Genomic DNA, 14,713 nt, shown 5'->3' with positions numbered 1-14,713 from the left:
AGCAGTGTCAAAAGTACTATAAAGTTGCATATGCATTAGAGGCTTAGTAATGGAATTCCCAGTCAGCTTCTCCATCAGCCCTCTACTCTTAAAAGTAGAAGTTGCTCAGAACAAAACCCAGGCAGAGATTTCAGTGATACTAAGCTTGTGGTTTAGCTGAACAAAACATCAAAGCATTCTGACAGTCCTTATTTTATGTAAAGGTAGCCTCTGGCTTCAAAATCTTGTGCCTTCCTTTCTTTCCTAAACATTGCTTAGGAGAAGTGGCTTGGAAAAGCTGCTCTTTTGTAAATTCTTATTGGATCTCTATGCATTTTCAAACACTAAACAGATTAAGTTTCTCACTCTTGAGATGATGCGTATTTTTCATTTATTTGTTTGTTTTAATATTCAGAGTCATTGAATATTTATCTGTATCTGTTTGTCTTGTATCTGTTCCTAATTTTTTAATCAGAAATGAGTGATAGTATTAAAGATGCTGTAAACATCTCTAACAAATTGGAAGCAGAAAACATAGTTTAAAAAAAACCAACCCTGCCAGCTCTTATATTTCACGTTTACTGAAGAATACGATTAAAATGAACATTATTTTAAATTACCAAACATTCACAAGAAGCTTTTCTGTTCCCTATGCAATAGCAGGGAAACTGCTGTTGTATATACGTGTAGATTGGCATTGGAATCGAATTCAGCTCTTGAAATTCAAATTATCTCAAATTTTTGTTTAAGCAGGTTAACCAGGCTTTGATTTTTGCTTTATCTTTCCCATTATGAAAAAAAACTTGAACCCAAAGATGAATTTCAGACAGAACTTAGCTGAAGTTTTCTGTGAAATAGATTCATCATGAACACCTGTAAATTAGGCCCTGTTGAGAGACTAGCTTGCAATTAATGTTATGCTCTGTGGCAGGCTAATGCAAATCAAGATGATGATGTTGTCCTTCTAGCCTATTGTTTAAACAGATTTACAGTCCAGCATAAACTTAAAATTCCTTGCCACAAGCTTTCTTTCATCACTGTTATTCTTTATCTCAGTTATGAAATGCTTAAGGCTACCACTCTGTTTCATTTTGTCAGTTTTTACTTTCTCCTTTTTAAGAGACCTCTTCCGATGACTTAAACTCTTCTGTCCCTATATTTCATGTTCAAAATTATCAGAATTACTGTTCATTTGCTTTCCAGATGCAGAGTTAAGACAGTGTCCTGAGGGTTGTGACTGGGCTAAATCAGAATAATTTACTTCTCTTACTTCATTGCATATTAAACTGGGGGAAGAAAAAAGCTGTTTCTGTGAAGGTTTTGATGAAAACACACATATCTACGAAGACAACAAAAGCTAAGGGAGAGGTTTTCTGTGCATCCATTTTCTTTTTCTTTGAATTTTTTCTTATTCTCAGCATGTGGAGAGTGGGTCCGTAAGCACTCTGAACCCAGGGGCACATATGTATTTTATCTATATTGTTGGATACAGCCAGCTGTAGTTCATTCTTATGGCTGAGCTTTGGGATATCTACTATGGACAGGTCTGTAGCATGCTTAGTCTGGCCTATGCTCCATCCAGTCAGATAAAATAATAAATATCTGGGACTTTGCTAAAGCAGGGGGCTTTTCTACTCCGGAGAGCGTTAAGCTTAGGCTGATAATGCCTCTTAAGAGCTTACAATGTCAGTGATGTGTCTGGACTTGAGAAGAGATTTTTGTAAAACTGACATTATGTGCATATCCTCCAGATCTGATTCTCATCTTAGTCGTGCTGGTGCAAAGACTACACTGAAAGCATTTTGAGAGCTTCTGTCAGAAGATGTGCTATAACAAGCAATACTTTAACTTAGCAAATGTTTGCTTTGATTCTGTGAATCATGCAACTCATTTTTTTAAATTAAAAAAAAAATGAATTCTGTGTTTAGCCCAAGTCTTGTTGCGAAGCTAAGCTTCAGAGCTTCAATACTGCTGAAAGTTTGCAATGGCAGTCTGTGGGAGGTAACAACAGAAAGACCTGAATGGTTGGATAAATCATCAATACTATCATTTTACTGGTTCACTGGTTACATCTTATCAGTGTAATTGTATTAATAAATTACAAATCTTTGCAGTACCCTTTGTACATGTAGTCAGTAGGCATTGTAAAGGCATTGTAGTTCTCTGTATATTATTTCCTGTCTAAATTCATAGATGTGCTGTCATAATTTCTTTTAACAGCTACAGGAGTTTTGTTTCTGAAGATGCAGGCCCAAACACACTGGTTGCTACAATTAATGCTCTTGATCCTGATGGAGATGGTGTGACATACGATATTCTGTCTGGGAATCAAAAAGAAAACTTTGTTATTGACCCTAAGAAAGGTAATACTATATTAGCTCTTTGCTGCTGCAGTCATAATGTTGATTCTGATGTGATGCAGCTTGAATTTGGTCTTCATTGGGTAGCAATTATAAAAACTGAATAGCATACGCTGTTTTTGAAGCTAATACTAACCTAATTAAAAAAAATGCAGGAAAAAGATGAAATTATTGTAGATTCTCTTATAATATCAAAAAAGTCGTATCATTTTCCTAAAAGCTTGGTATAATTGACCTTACTTCTTCATTGTTTGCTTTCAGTCAGTAACTTAACACAGAGCATTATTATAGATAACAGGTAACTTAATAGACAGTAACTTAATAGAGAATGTTATTGTTGATAACGGTGATGTTCCAAAATGTCAAACAAGGATTTGAATAACATTTAGTCTAGGAGACTGGTTTCAAAGTTGTAGCAAGAAGGGGCTACTCTGCAGGGTAAGGTGAAATAGGAGTCAAGGGTGACAGCAAGGCAGGCAGGGGCCGGGACCTCACAGCCACAGGGCACCATCCGGAGCAAGAAGAGCAGAGCAGGTCCCGTGATATAAACGCGGTTCATCCAACAGCCCACTGTCACCAGACAGATTTGCAGTGATGAGGCAGGTCTCAGGTCAAGCTGGGAAGCCAAGTCAGCAAGGCAGTGTCGGGGTTAGCAATATACGTGGCCAGGTACAGCACATGCCCGGGGGAGCTCGGGAAAAGACCTGGGCTTAAGCACAGCTCCCAAGACACGGGGCAGAGGCCACAGAAAGGCTTCTGACAACTGCCTGATCCAAGGCTAGCCGGCTGCACGGTGTCAGAGCTGGCCTTGAACATGGGCAGCCAAACCCAGGGAGCGGGAGGAAGAGTTTGCAAGGCCTGCTGGTGTGCTCAGAGCTTGACATCCGCCTGCTGCCATCAGCCAAAGACACTATTATTAATCAAATAGCCATGTGACGAGAATAAAACAATAGGATGACAGTTCTGACTGGAGAAGTTTTCTTTGTGCAGCTTTTTAATAACTCGGTTTTAACTGGTTTAAAGTGGGCATTTGGGTTTTTAGATGAGGCTTTTTTTCCCCCCTGCTTATGTCTATGTCCTGATTATGCATGTGTGGGCAAACACTTCTTAGCCGAGTTTACTTGTGTTGTACTGACACAAAATGATGCATTTGCAGGCGGAATGAGACTGCCACTGTTTTATTTTAATGAAGGCAAAAGTATAGAGAATATGAACTCAGGAAGTATATTTTTCATTTAAGGACAAAATCATTCACATGAGCAATGTTATTTAGCCAAGAATACTACATGCATGAGAAAAAAAAAATGTGTGGAGAATACTTTGCAGTTTAAGTCATTTGTTCTGAAATACCAGTTTTTACATATTTTAAAATTCTTTTCAGCAGTTGCATATTCTTAAAACCCCAAAGGAAAAAATCTCACAACATGGGTGTCCTCATTTAAAAAAAAAAATTAAAAAAAAAAGTGCACAAACACATGTCACTTGAGTAGGCTGGCATATCCCTTTAAATTAATAGGATTTATTTGCTGTTCATTGCTTGAAAAAACAAAAGAGGATGTTTTGGGACAGAAACAGGCAACCAAATTGAAATCCCATTGACAGACTGAAGTAACTTAATTAACTTCAGTTAAACTACTTTATATTTAATCTGTTTTGAACTGCAGTCAAAAACTGAACTTATATTTTTCAAAGCACAAGCATTGAATATATAGGAAGGAGTAAGCAGCCCTAAGTTATTCCTCCTCTTTATTTCACAGAGTTCACTTAGCATGAAATTTTAATTTCAATGCAAATTGTGTTTTTGCATTATTAATGTTAGATTCTGAAATGTTCCCAAAAATATGGTCTGCAGGTAACTTGCAAGTGTTGGAGCGTGATCCTGAATTTATGGAGAGCTCCTTTTATCCTTTCTGACTTAGAAATAGAGTTGTAGGTTCCAAGAGTTAAATTTCTAATGATACGTTGGCACCTAAAGAGGAATGATGGTTTTAAAAGTGTCTAATTGCCACAGGGGTAGTATATCTGGTACTTCTGAAAATCTTTACTGTAAATGCTCAAAGAATCTTAACATTTGATTGATAGCATCTCTTAGGATTAGCTCCACAGTTTTAATATAGATAATCATGTATACCTACTTTTATACTTTTTTATCAATTAATTTTTATAGTCTTTGAAGCTTAATTTTAGAAACTTTAGCAATTTTTTTTAAAACACTTTTGGGCTTTTGTTGCTTAATAAACCAATAAAGGTATATACAGTGGTTTGCAGCAGTTTCTTATCAGAAATGATGTCAGGGGAATAGTCTGTACCCCCTTGTCACAGAAATGCCAAGGTAAAATGGAAATGTGTCAAAAATAAGTGCTGCAGCTAAAGCAATACATCTGCAAGCAAATTGAGTGACGTTGATGCTTTGACAATACTCTGTTGTAATGACGATTGCTGTTACGCCTGATGAATAATAGAGGTGATTGATGGATGATGGAACAAAAGAATGACAGCTTCTTACTGCGTGGTCTCAGATAGCTGTAGTCTCTTTTGCTTTTGTAGCAAATCTTTCATACATCTTTCTCTGACAGTGCCTTTATGCCCACCCAGCAGGGTGTATCATTTGCGTGACTTGGGAGAGTAGCAAAATACAGGTTTCTGAGGATATGTCTGTATAGCTAAATGCTGCCATGATTGTGCTGCAGGAAGGTAAACTTTTACTAGTTTCAATTGAGGTAGCATGGGTAGCTACCAGACATGGTGTCTACTGTAGACATGGTGACACATGCTTCATTGCAATAATGATACAGGAACATAGCCAGGCTCACTGGTGAGGCTGGTGCAGGTTAAACAGAAGTCTGCCACAATGTTTCTCTGGATTTTTTGTTTTGTTTTGGTTTGGTTTTTTGTGCAGCAGATAGACTAAAGCTAATATGTGCAGGCCAGCTGAGTGGTAGGTGTTGTCTCATTTAGCTCTGTAGACATACCTGCAGACAAACAAACCTGTTGTGCTGTCTTAATTTTGTTTTAATATCAGACTGCAGTAAAAATACCATAGTTAAATTAAACTTTAGCAGCCTTGTGGTTTATTGGTGAAGGGTAAACCAGAAAGGTTTGTTGTCGTGCTTACTAGTGAGAAGGATAACAGTTAATGGTTAATGTAGTAAAAAAATAAAACCCCACAACCTATTGTTGTTTTTACAGGGCTAGTTAGACTTCGTTCAAGTCCGTTTCCTAAGCTGCAGGGGACAGAATACGTACTTAATGTCACAGCTGCTGATGATAACACCTCTGGAGGGCCCCATTCTCTTACAAGTACTGCCCAGGTTGTTGTGAAAATTGATGATGTCAACAATAACAAACCTGTCTTTCAGAAGGTAAATATATGAGGCTCGGTTATTTGTATCGGACTGTGTGGTAAATGTTTAAGACTGTGTTGTGACTGCAAGTGATGCAGCAGATGAGCTATTCAAGCAGTGGTCCGCTTTTGTCTTTCTTCGAGTTCTGATGCCACTGTCTTCTCCATCTTTTCCATCCCTCTCCTAAGACTTACACGGTTTGTTCTCTTGTGGCAGAACAGCTCCTGAGAGCACTGTCTCTTCCCTGAACCACATCTCATCTCGCATTTTAGAAGATAAGGTTGAGTAAATAACTTTTGGAGGTTCAGTGTGACAGAGGTGATGAGGAATCGATAGGTATAGCTATCTATGCAGTGGACTTGTTCCAAAATATTCCAAAATACTCCACGAAATTACATAGGCTTCTTTTGATGATTGTATGTCTGGAACTGATGAAAGAGAGAAGAATGAAAGTGTTTTAGCTTAATTTGTAAAGTACTGTAAAAAATAAATGCTTGACTGTGGTTTCAGAAAGTTAATTCATATTAAAGATCTGTTGTCTAAAATTTCAAGTCTGATGCCGATGGCAAAAATGTTGACGGACAGTGTTGGATATTTTGAAGAGTCAGTGACTATTAATGTCAGTCTTGGAAATTCTTAGTAATCTGTCCTTGACAAAGTTACTTTGTGTAGAAATCCCTTTTTGACCAAAGCAATTCTGTGGTTTGGGCAAGTGTATGCCCTCTTTTTTTATAAGACTTTTGCTAACATAGAACAATATTTACATTTGGAAGTATATGCAGCTGTAACTTTTTCTCCACATATTTTCACTAGTTGGAGATGCTCATTGGCCTCATGTTGTGTTGTTTGTATAACCACAAAATAGCAAGAGAAGTCTGTAGATTAATCATGGTACGGATAAAACATTAACATCAGTGCATGTGAATGGAAGTGTAGCTAAATCTTTTTTTTCTTTTTTTTTCCCCTCTAGTATATCTTAAAATCAAATGGCATGGTAAGTCCTTGATTTTTCTTTTTTTTTTTCCTCCCCTCTCAGTGTCAGTATTATCAGGAACATGCTTCTGTATTGGAAAACCAGCCTTCAGGGACAGTTGTGCTGCAGGTTGAAGCCACTGATGCTGATGAAGGAGCCAATGGTCTAGTGAAATACGGCTTGATGCACAGAGGTGGTGTCCTACCAGCATTTAGTATTCACCCTGACACAGGTAGAGCGAATATCAGAACTGATATTGGCATATAGAAACCACTTCGTTACACTGATGGAAAAAAAGCTTAAATCAGACTTTGTGCTTTTTCATTGAGTTTCTTGATAGCAGACAAAATATAAATTGTGTTAACTGCATGAACAGATATTCTCCCTTTAGTTTCATACATGTCCAATACTGAACTGGAACTGGTGTTTTCCCTGAAATGTGGAAGTTCTTCTGTGTGAATTAACTTCTTAACTTTTGTAACTAGATTTTAAAAAAACACCATATTTTAAGTGCACATTATCTTGCAATATTGCTATTGGCATATAAACGATTTATCCAAATGACAGTAGTGCTACAAACAGCAAAGAGACTAAGTCTTGGAAGGCCAAACTAAATTCAGGCTGAACTTGTGGAGGATAAAAGACATGAAACATGCTTTTACCCTGTACTTACTGCTCTTCAAAAGAAATATTTTTTATAAACTGATTCTCTTAAAGTTAGTTTAGTATTTATCTCTGTTTTCACAGAATCATATAGGTTGGAAAAGACCTTTAAGATCATCGAGTCCAACCGTAAACCTAACACTACCAAGACCACCACTATACCATGTCCCTAAGCACCTCATCCAAATGTCTTTTAAATACTTCCAGGGATGGTGACTCAACCACTTCCCTGGGCAGCCTGTTCCAATGCTTGACAACCCTTTCATGAAGTAAAATTTCCTAATATCCAGTCTAAACCTGGGCACACTGCTGGCTCATATTCAGGCAGCTGTCAACCAACACGCTCAGGTCCTTTTCTACCGGGCAGCTTTCCAGCCACTCTTCCCCAAGCCTGTAGTGTTGCATGGGGTTGTTGTGGCCCAAGTGTAGGACCTTGCACTTGGCCTTGTTGAACCCCATACAATTGACCTCAGCCCATCGATTCAGCCTGTCCAGGTCCCTCTGCAGAGCCTTCCTCCCCTCAAGCAGATCAACACTCCCGCACAACTTGGTGTCATCTGCAAACTTACTGAGGGTGCACTCGATCCCTTCGTCCAGATCGTTGATAAAGGTATTAAAAAGGACTGGCCCCAACACAGAGCCCTGGGCGACGCCACTTGTGACCGGCTGCCAACTGGAGTAAACTTCATTCACCACCACTCTTTGGGCCCAGCCATCCAGCCAGTTCTTTACCCAGTGAAGAGTACACCCGCCCAAGCCATGAGCAGCCAGTTTCTCCAGGAGAATGCTGTGGGAAACTGTGTCAAAGGCTTTACTGAAGTCTAGATAGACAACATCCACAGCGTTCCCCTCATCCACTAAGTTGGTCACCTTGTTGTAGAAGGAGATCAGGTTGGTCAAGCAGGACCTGTCTTTTCTAAACCCATGCTGGCTGGGCTTGATCCCTTGGTTATCCCCTACATGCCATGTGATGGCACTCAGGATGATCTGCTCCATCAGCTTCCCCGGTACCGCGGTTAGGCTGACAGGCCTGTAGTTCACTTGGTCCTCCTTCCGGCCCTTCTTGTAGATGGGTGTCACATTTGCTAATCTCCAGTCAACTGGGACCTCCCCAGTTAGCCAGGACTGCTGGTAAATGATGGAAAGGGGCTTGGTGAGCACTTCTGCCAGTTCCTTCAGTACTCTTGGGTGGATGTTTTCTCCATTTAAGTCCAGTTGTGTGTAGATGTAGGTGTATATGAAGTTTGTATCTGCCTGAGGAATACAATTTAAGCTGTTGAAATTTGTTAAATCTTGTGATTGGATCCTTGAACCTGAAGTTCACATTATAGGTGTATTTAACCTATAGCATCGTATCTCAATGTATGGACAGACAAATAAACATCTAAATGTAGAATATTGTCAAATGCATAGTATTTTAACTCTGGTATTGAATTTGTTTTCAGGAGTTCTGACAACTGTTCAGGTCTTTGATCGAGAAAAACAGAGGGAATATCCTATCACTGTGACAGCAACAGATCAGGCAGCGGAACCACTCATTGGAATATGTCAGATAAATGTTATCATCCTGGACCAAAATGACAATGATCCCAGATTTGAAAACACCCACTATGAATGTAATTGAGAGTCATTGGATAGGGTTTCGGTGCCCTGAGTGTGAGCTTACCTGATGTCTAAGATTTTTGGGTTTTGTCTTTCCTGGCAGTAGATCTTGTGACCAACTAGGTGATTGCAGCCGGAGATGCACTTACCCTAATTAGTTGCAGAATTGTTATTCTGTGTAATGTGCAATGTAACAAGTACAGTGTTGACTTGTAGGCTTTCCTGAGTGTCATTATGGGAAAATTCCTTGAAACAATGGCCATATCAGTATCTTTCCTTACCTGAGTATACCAAGTGTCTGTGGTACTACGCGGAGATGTGAAAGTTGTAATAAGCATGTGAATGTGCAGCGCAGAGCACTAACTGTATCCTTTGTTTTCTTATTAATAGATTTTTGTCATAACTTTTGATTACATACTTCTCCCATTTGAATTTCATCGTTCTTCATTGTTTGTTGTTTTACCTTTCCTTCTTGGTTCTTCAAAAAACCCTTCCTGTTTATGATAAACACTCAGAGGCATGTAGAATATTAATTAAAAAATGAAGACTGTTAATTCTCAGTTAGTTATACTACGCAAATCCTAGAAAGTAGTTTCTGACAATGTGGTCCTTTTCTTATGGTTTTATGCAATAAATTAAAATTCCATTTATGTATATTTCATACAGAGCAATTAGTCCCTTAGTAAAAATACAAAACAAAAAAAAGTAGTATCTTATGAGAAATAAGAATTCCAGGTTATGAATGTGATAATATGAAGTTCAAATGTAATCCATAGCTCTGGAGTGATAGCAGCTCTTTAAAATACTAATTTTGATTTTTATGGCCATTGTTCCAAGGAAGATAAAGTTATAGCTTCCATACATTATTACTTTAGTATTTCTTCACTTCTTAATAAGATGTTCATGGTACTTTAGTGAATTAATGATCAGTTTGAAATATCCTCTCCTTACATTAGATTTCCTAAGAGAGGACACAAGAGTTGGGACCAGCTTTCTTCGTGTTGCAGCCTGTGATGATGACTACAGCTCAAATGCTGCCATTACATATTCAATAGCAAATGAAGAACCAAATTATTTACAAATTAATCCTACTACAGGCTGGGTGTTTGTGAACCAACCCATATCTCAGGTATGGTGCTCACTTTCCTTTTTAAGCTGGCTTTCTCAATATATCATAGGAGCGACTGAGGTCATGAGTTTGTCCTTACCTCCATGTTACCCCTTCACATTAAAGGATCAATACATCATGTTTAAATTAAACATGAGTCTAAGGCTTTTAGCTGATGAGTTCACTGGCCGTGAATTGCATATAAGCAAGCCCTGCTTTCATCTGGAAAGCTGACAGCACTGCCTCTGAGAACTTGTTCTTCCCATTTCATTAGCTTTGGCATACTAATACCAAGGACTGGAGGGCTGAGACGGTAAGCAGAGGAGCAAGAACCCAGGTGTAGGACTTCACTATGTTAACAGGCAATGAGTTAAGACACAAACCTGAATGTGAAAGAGTGTGAAATTTTGCTTCTGATACAGATTCCCAACTTGATACAAGTTAGTCATGGTGGACTAAGCATAGATATCCCTCAGGAAGGTGAAGGCATAATGAACAAAATTGTTGCATGTAGTTATCTAAAATTTATGAGTTTCAACCATTTCTAGATACCTGCATAAGCAGTTTGATATTTTCAGAGTTGTAAAGTAATTTGTATTGAAACGAAAATATTGTTGTACATATCAATCTTTAAATACCTAGTAGATATTTTTAATATTGTGTACTGGTTTCGTCTGGGATAGAGTTAATTTTCTTCCTAGTAGCTGGTATAGTGCTGTGTTTTGGATTTAGGATGAGAATAATGTTGATAGCACACTGATGTTTTAATTGTTGCTAAGCAGTGTTTGCACTCAGTCAAGGACTTTTCAGCTTCTCATACTGCCCTACCAGCAAGGAGGCTGGGAGGGCACAAGAAGCTGAGAGGAGCACAGCCAGGACAGGTGGCCCAAACTGGCCAAAGGGCTATTCCATACCGTACGACATCATGCTCAGTATATAAACTAGGGGGAAAGCTGGCCGGGGGGCTGCTGCTTGGGGACAGGCTGGGCCTCGGTCAGTGGGTGGTGAGCAATTGTTTTTCATTTGCATCATTTGGGTTTTATTTCTCTCTCTTTTTGTTGTTTTCCTTTTCATTACAATATTATGACTTATTATTATTATTATTATTTAATTTTATTTTAATTATTAAACTGTTCTTATCTCAACCCACGAGTTTTCTCACTTTTACTCTTCCAATTCTCTCCCCCATCCCACTGCGGGGCAGGGAGTGAGTGAGCGGCTGTGTGGTGATTAGTTGCTGGCTGGGGTTAAACCACAACATACTGAAATTTAACTTCTAAGTAACTGACACACAAAACTTTGTTGAAGGTGTATCCTTTTAATATATTTTCTTTATTGAATCTAAGAACCCTACAGACCTAGTAACAAAAACTGTTGATAGGTAAGCTTAAGAATTCAGGGGCTCCACAAAGTGGGGTTTTTTGGTTTTGTTTTAAACTTTGTGTGAAATTTGCTAAGGTTTATTGAGGCAAACATTTCCCAACAATCTTAAGTAAAACAAATAGCAGAATTTTCAGCAGCCTTTCACCTACTTCATGTTCTGAGCTCAGTATTCTGCAGTTGTGGATGTTTTTCTTCTGTTCAGGTTTTTCTAAGTGTGCCTTTAATTTTATGTATTTGGGGGGGGGGGGGGGAGTTCATCAGAGCCCTGATCAAAACCCTCTGTAACGAAACCTTTTTTACTGTTCAGAGGTCATCTATAATTCGAGAGATTATTGCTACAGATGGAGGTAATAGGAGCAGTAAAGTTGAACTTGCGGTAACTATTACCAGTGCAAAAAACCAGCCTCCACAGTGGGAAAGAGACAGCTATGAAGTTGTTGTTCCAGAGAATACTACACGAGATGCATCAGTTTTGGTAAGACTGGGACAGATTTGTTTGTCTGTTTGTAGCTGTAAGGCTCTAGATTAATTGAACATTGCTTATTTGCTTAAATATAGTGAGCTTTTATAACAATTTTGTGTATTGTAGGGACCAATGATCTGCTATCAGTTTTCTTTCAGAAATGCTAATGATAACCAGCATTTTTGCTCTAATTTATATGTGTGCAACCACTGTTTAATTTCCTTCCCATTTGGCCAACACTATAGGTGTTCCAATTTTTTGAATGGTTCTGTGTTACCTGAGGTGATTATTGGGCTTACAGTAATCACCTGGGCTTGGGCTTAGAGTTGTTCAGTTTGATTGCTCAGAATGAGTAATTGGAATAGCTTTATGAAGTAACTCCAAAATACATATTTTTAGGATAACAGAATGAGTAACCAAACATGTAATGACTGGTAACCTTTGGCTGCAGCTGTTTGTGGCCTGGAGATGTATCAGGCAGGGTTAAGTTTTGGTATCAGGAAATACTTGTCCTAGTGTTTTCAGTTGAGAGATGAAGATGTGGGAGAGTCAATACACAAAAGCTTTTAGAACGTTGCTGTACTTACAAAAGTGTTGGTTATGCAAACTTTTTGAACTGTGCAGACAATCAAAGCAACTTCTTCCCTCGGTGATCCCCGTGTGACTTATAACCTAGAAGAGGGACTTCTTCCAGAGACCAACATGCCAGTTTGTTTCTACCTGACTCCAAACAGACACGATGGTTCAGCTTCAATCCTGGTAGCTGAGCCACTAGATTATGAAACAACAAAGACCTTTCTACTGAGGGTTCGAGCACAGAACGTTGCCGCAGTTCCTCTGGCAGCATTCACTACGGTCTATATTAATGTAACAGGTGTGTAAGCTGTTCAGTGATGTTATAGTATAATCATAGTACTTATTTTTTTCTTTCAATTTTTATAGTTTTCTCTTTATGCGCTCTTTTTGATGTTTTAGATGTCAATGACAACGTCCCATTCTTCACTTCATCTATTTATGAAGCCTCGGTAACAGAGGGAGCTGGTGTTGGGACATTTGTCATTCAGGTGTCTGCCACTGACCTTGACCTTGGTCAGAATGGTGAGGTAAGCAAGTGGGGACCTACGTCTTCCGTGATGAAAGGTATGGAATAACTTCTGTATGAACAATGGCTAAATAGACTACAAGTCTTCAACCTAGAAAAGGGATGACTAATAGGGAAACATGAGATGAAATAAAGTCATTAATTACATGCTTCTCTGTCTTGCTATGTGAAAAATGCAACTAAAACTAGTAGGTGTGAGACAGAAAACAAAGAAGAAATATTTATACAACCTGTAGTTCAGGTGAAAAACTTGCTATAGAATGTTCTGGTTTGGAAAGGTCTACATAGACCTAAAATATGATTGGATGAATTAATGGAAGAAAAAATGTGTTAAATGCTTGTGAGTTGTAAATCATTGGAGGTACTGAAAACTGAATCCTTACAAAATATGTCAAGTTAACACCAAAAGTGGAAGTATTCGTTACTGATTTTAAAAATTGAAAGTAGGTATATCGTTAGAACAAGAGTGCAAGCTGAAGTCAAGTGCACGAAAACATATATATAATAGAGACTAGAACATGAGCCATGATACTGAGCAAGTTCAAGTTCCACTTACCTGTGGCTATTTTATTAGTACCTGGGATCTTTAGCTGAGTCTGAGTGCTGTTGCACAAGCACTGTGCAAATGTGAACTAGAGAACTTGGGAACTGATTAGACAAGACAAATTTATTTCCTTTTACAGATCGGCAGTCAACATGCAGGAAGTTAATTGACTTCAAACTAGATTGCTCAAGCTGGCAGTTTTACCCAGCTTTCTTGGCCCTGATCAAGTTCTCAAACACAAGACTCTTCTTCCTCTCTTCAAGTACTTAGTTGTGATCTATCCAACAAAAGGAAAGCATAGATTAACAACTTCTTTTTAATCCTTTAGATAACTTACTCCCTGTTACATGACAGTGGCAGAGACTACACATATTTTCGCTTGGACTCACAGACAGGCTCAATATACACTGCCTCAGTATTTGATAGAGAGAAGAAGGGGTCTTATCTTCTAGAAGTCAAGTCAGTAGATGGCTCTGAATCAGCTCGACCTGGAAAACATGGGAAACCAAACTCTGGTAAGAGACAGATGTCTGTGACAAGCATGATTTTGCCTGAATTGGTCTCTGAAAACAGAAGCTCTGAAATGCAAGATTAACTGTTATTTTCCTTTTTTTCAAGTGTACTTGTGAAAGAGTGTCTGTTGTTTTGGTTTTGAGGTTTTTTTTTTTACTGCGTCTGTGCAACAGTTGTGTCAGAGCTGGAAGAGATATTTTGTATGATGATCAGGCAAGTTTTTTGTTCTGAAATTAGAAGAAAACTAGGGCTTCATAGTTTGAGTTTAGAGAATATTTCCTAGCTAGCAAACATGCACCCATTATCCGTAGGATGCAGATCTTTGGGTAGTGGAGGTGTTTCTCAAAGCACTGCATATGGTAATGTATACTTTCAAAAGTAATTATGAAGTAGGAAAGTTCAAGATAGAAAATCCTATTCTCAGTTGATGGCTGTGCTTAAATAAAGACTTAAAATTTGGCTTTTGTGGCTTCAGCACAAAAAGTTATGCCTAAAACCTGTACAATTGCCATATTAGGCATAAATTATTCACATATTATCTGTTTAAACAAATTGAATGTGACATTCATTTGATATCCAAGTGCTTTTGAGTAATGTTGGTATATATATTGTCCACAACCCTAAGGGTTTGTTTCTGTATTGTCTGTATATTCGTCTTCATTTAATGTGCAGCTAGACA

The 14,713-nt window shown here is 38.4% G+C and overlaps 1 protein-coding gene across 1 annotated transcript in view; it reads left to right on the top strand.

Moving 5' to 3' along the window:
- Window positions 1-14,713, top strand: part of LOC142413966 (neural-cadherin-like) — a 71,985-nt gene that overhangs the window by 25,958 nt on the left and 31,314 nt on the right. Inside the window, exons 7-15 of the mRNA XM_075510741.1 lie at window positions 2,200-2,342; window positions 5,529-5,701; window positions 6,720-6,888; window positions 8,765-8,935; window positions 9,878-10,050; window positions 11,720-11,887; window positions 12,500-12,749; window positions 12,851-12,978; window positions 13,850-14,036. Coding sequence (XP_075366856.1) covers window positions 2,200-2,342; window positions 5,529-5,701; window positions 6,720-6,888; window positions 8,765-8,935; window positions 9,878-10,050; window positions 11,720-11,887; window positions 12,500-12,749; window positions 12,851-12,978; window positions 13,850-14,036 — 1,562 coding nt within the window. The remainder of the gene's footprint in view (window positions 1-2,199; window positions 2,343-5,528; window positions 5,702-6,719; window positions 6,889-8,764; window positions 8,936-9,877; window positions 10,051-11,719; window positions 11,888-12,499; window positions 12,750-12,850; window positions 12,979-13,849; window positions 14,037-14,713) is intronic.

Source organism: Mycteria americana, chromosome 8, assembly GCF_035582795.1.
Source record: "Mycteria americana isolate JAX WOST 10 ecotype Jacksonville Zoo and Gardens chromosome 8, USCA_MyAme_1.0, whole genome shotgun sequence".
NCBI classification, from domain to species: Eukaryota; Metazoa; Chordata; class Aves; order Ciconiiformes; family Ciconiidae; genus Mycteria; species Mycteria americana.
The sequence above is the reverse complement of the archived record's forward strand: the minus strand, read 5'-3'. Positions and strand labels throughout refer to the sequence as shown.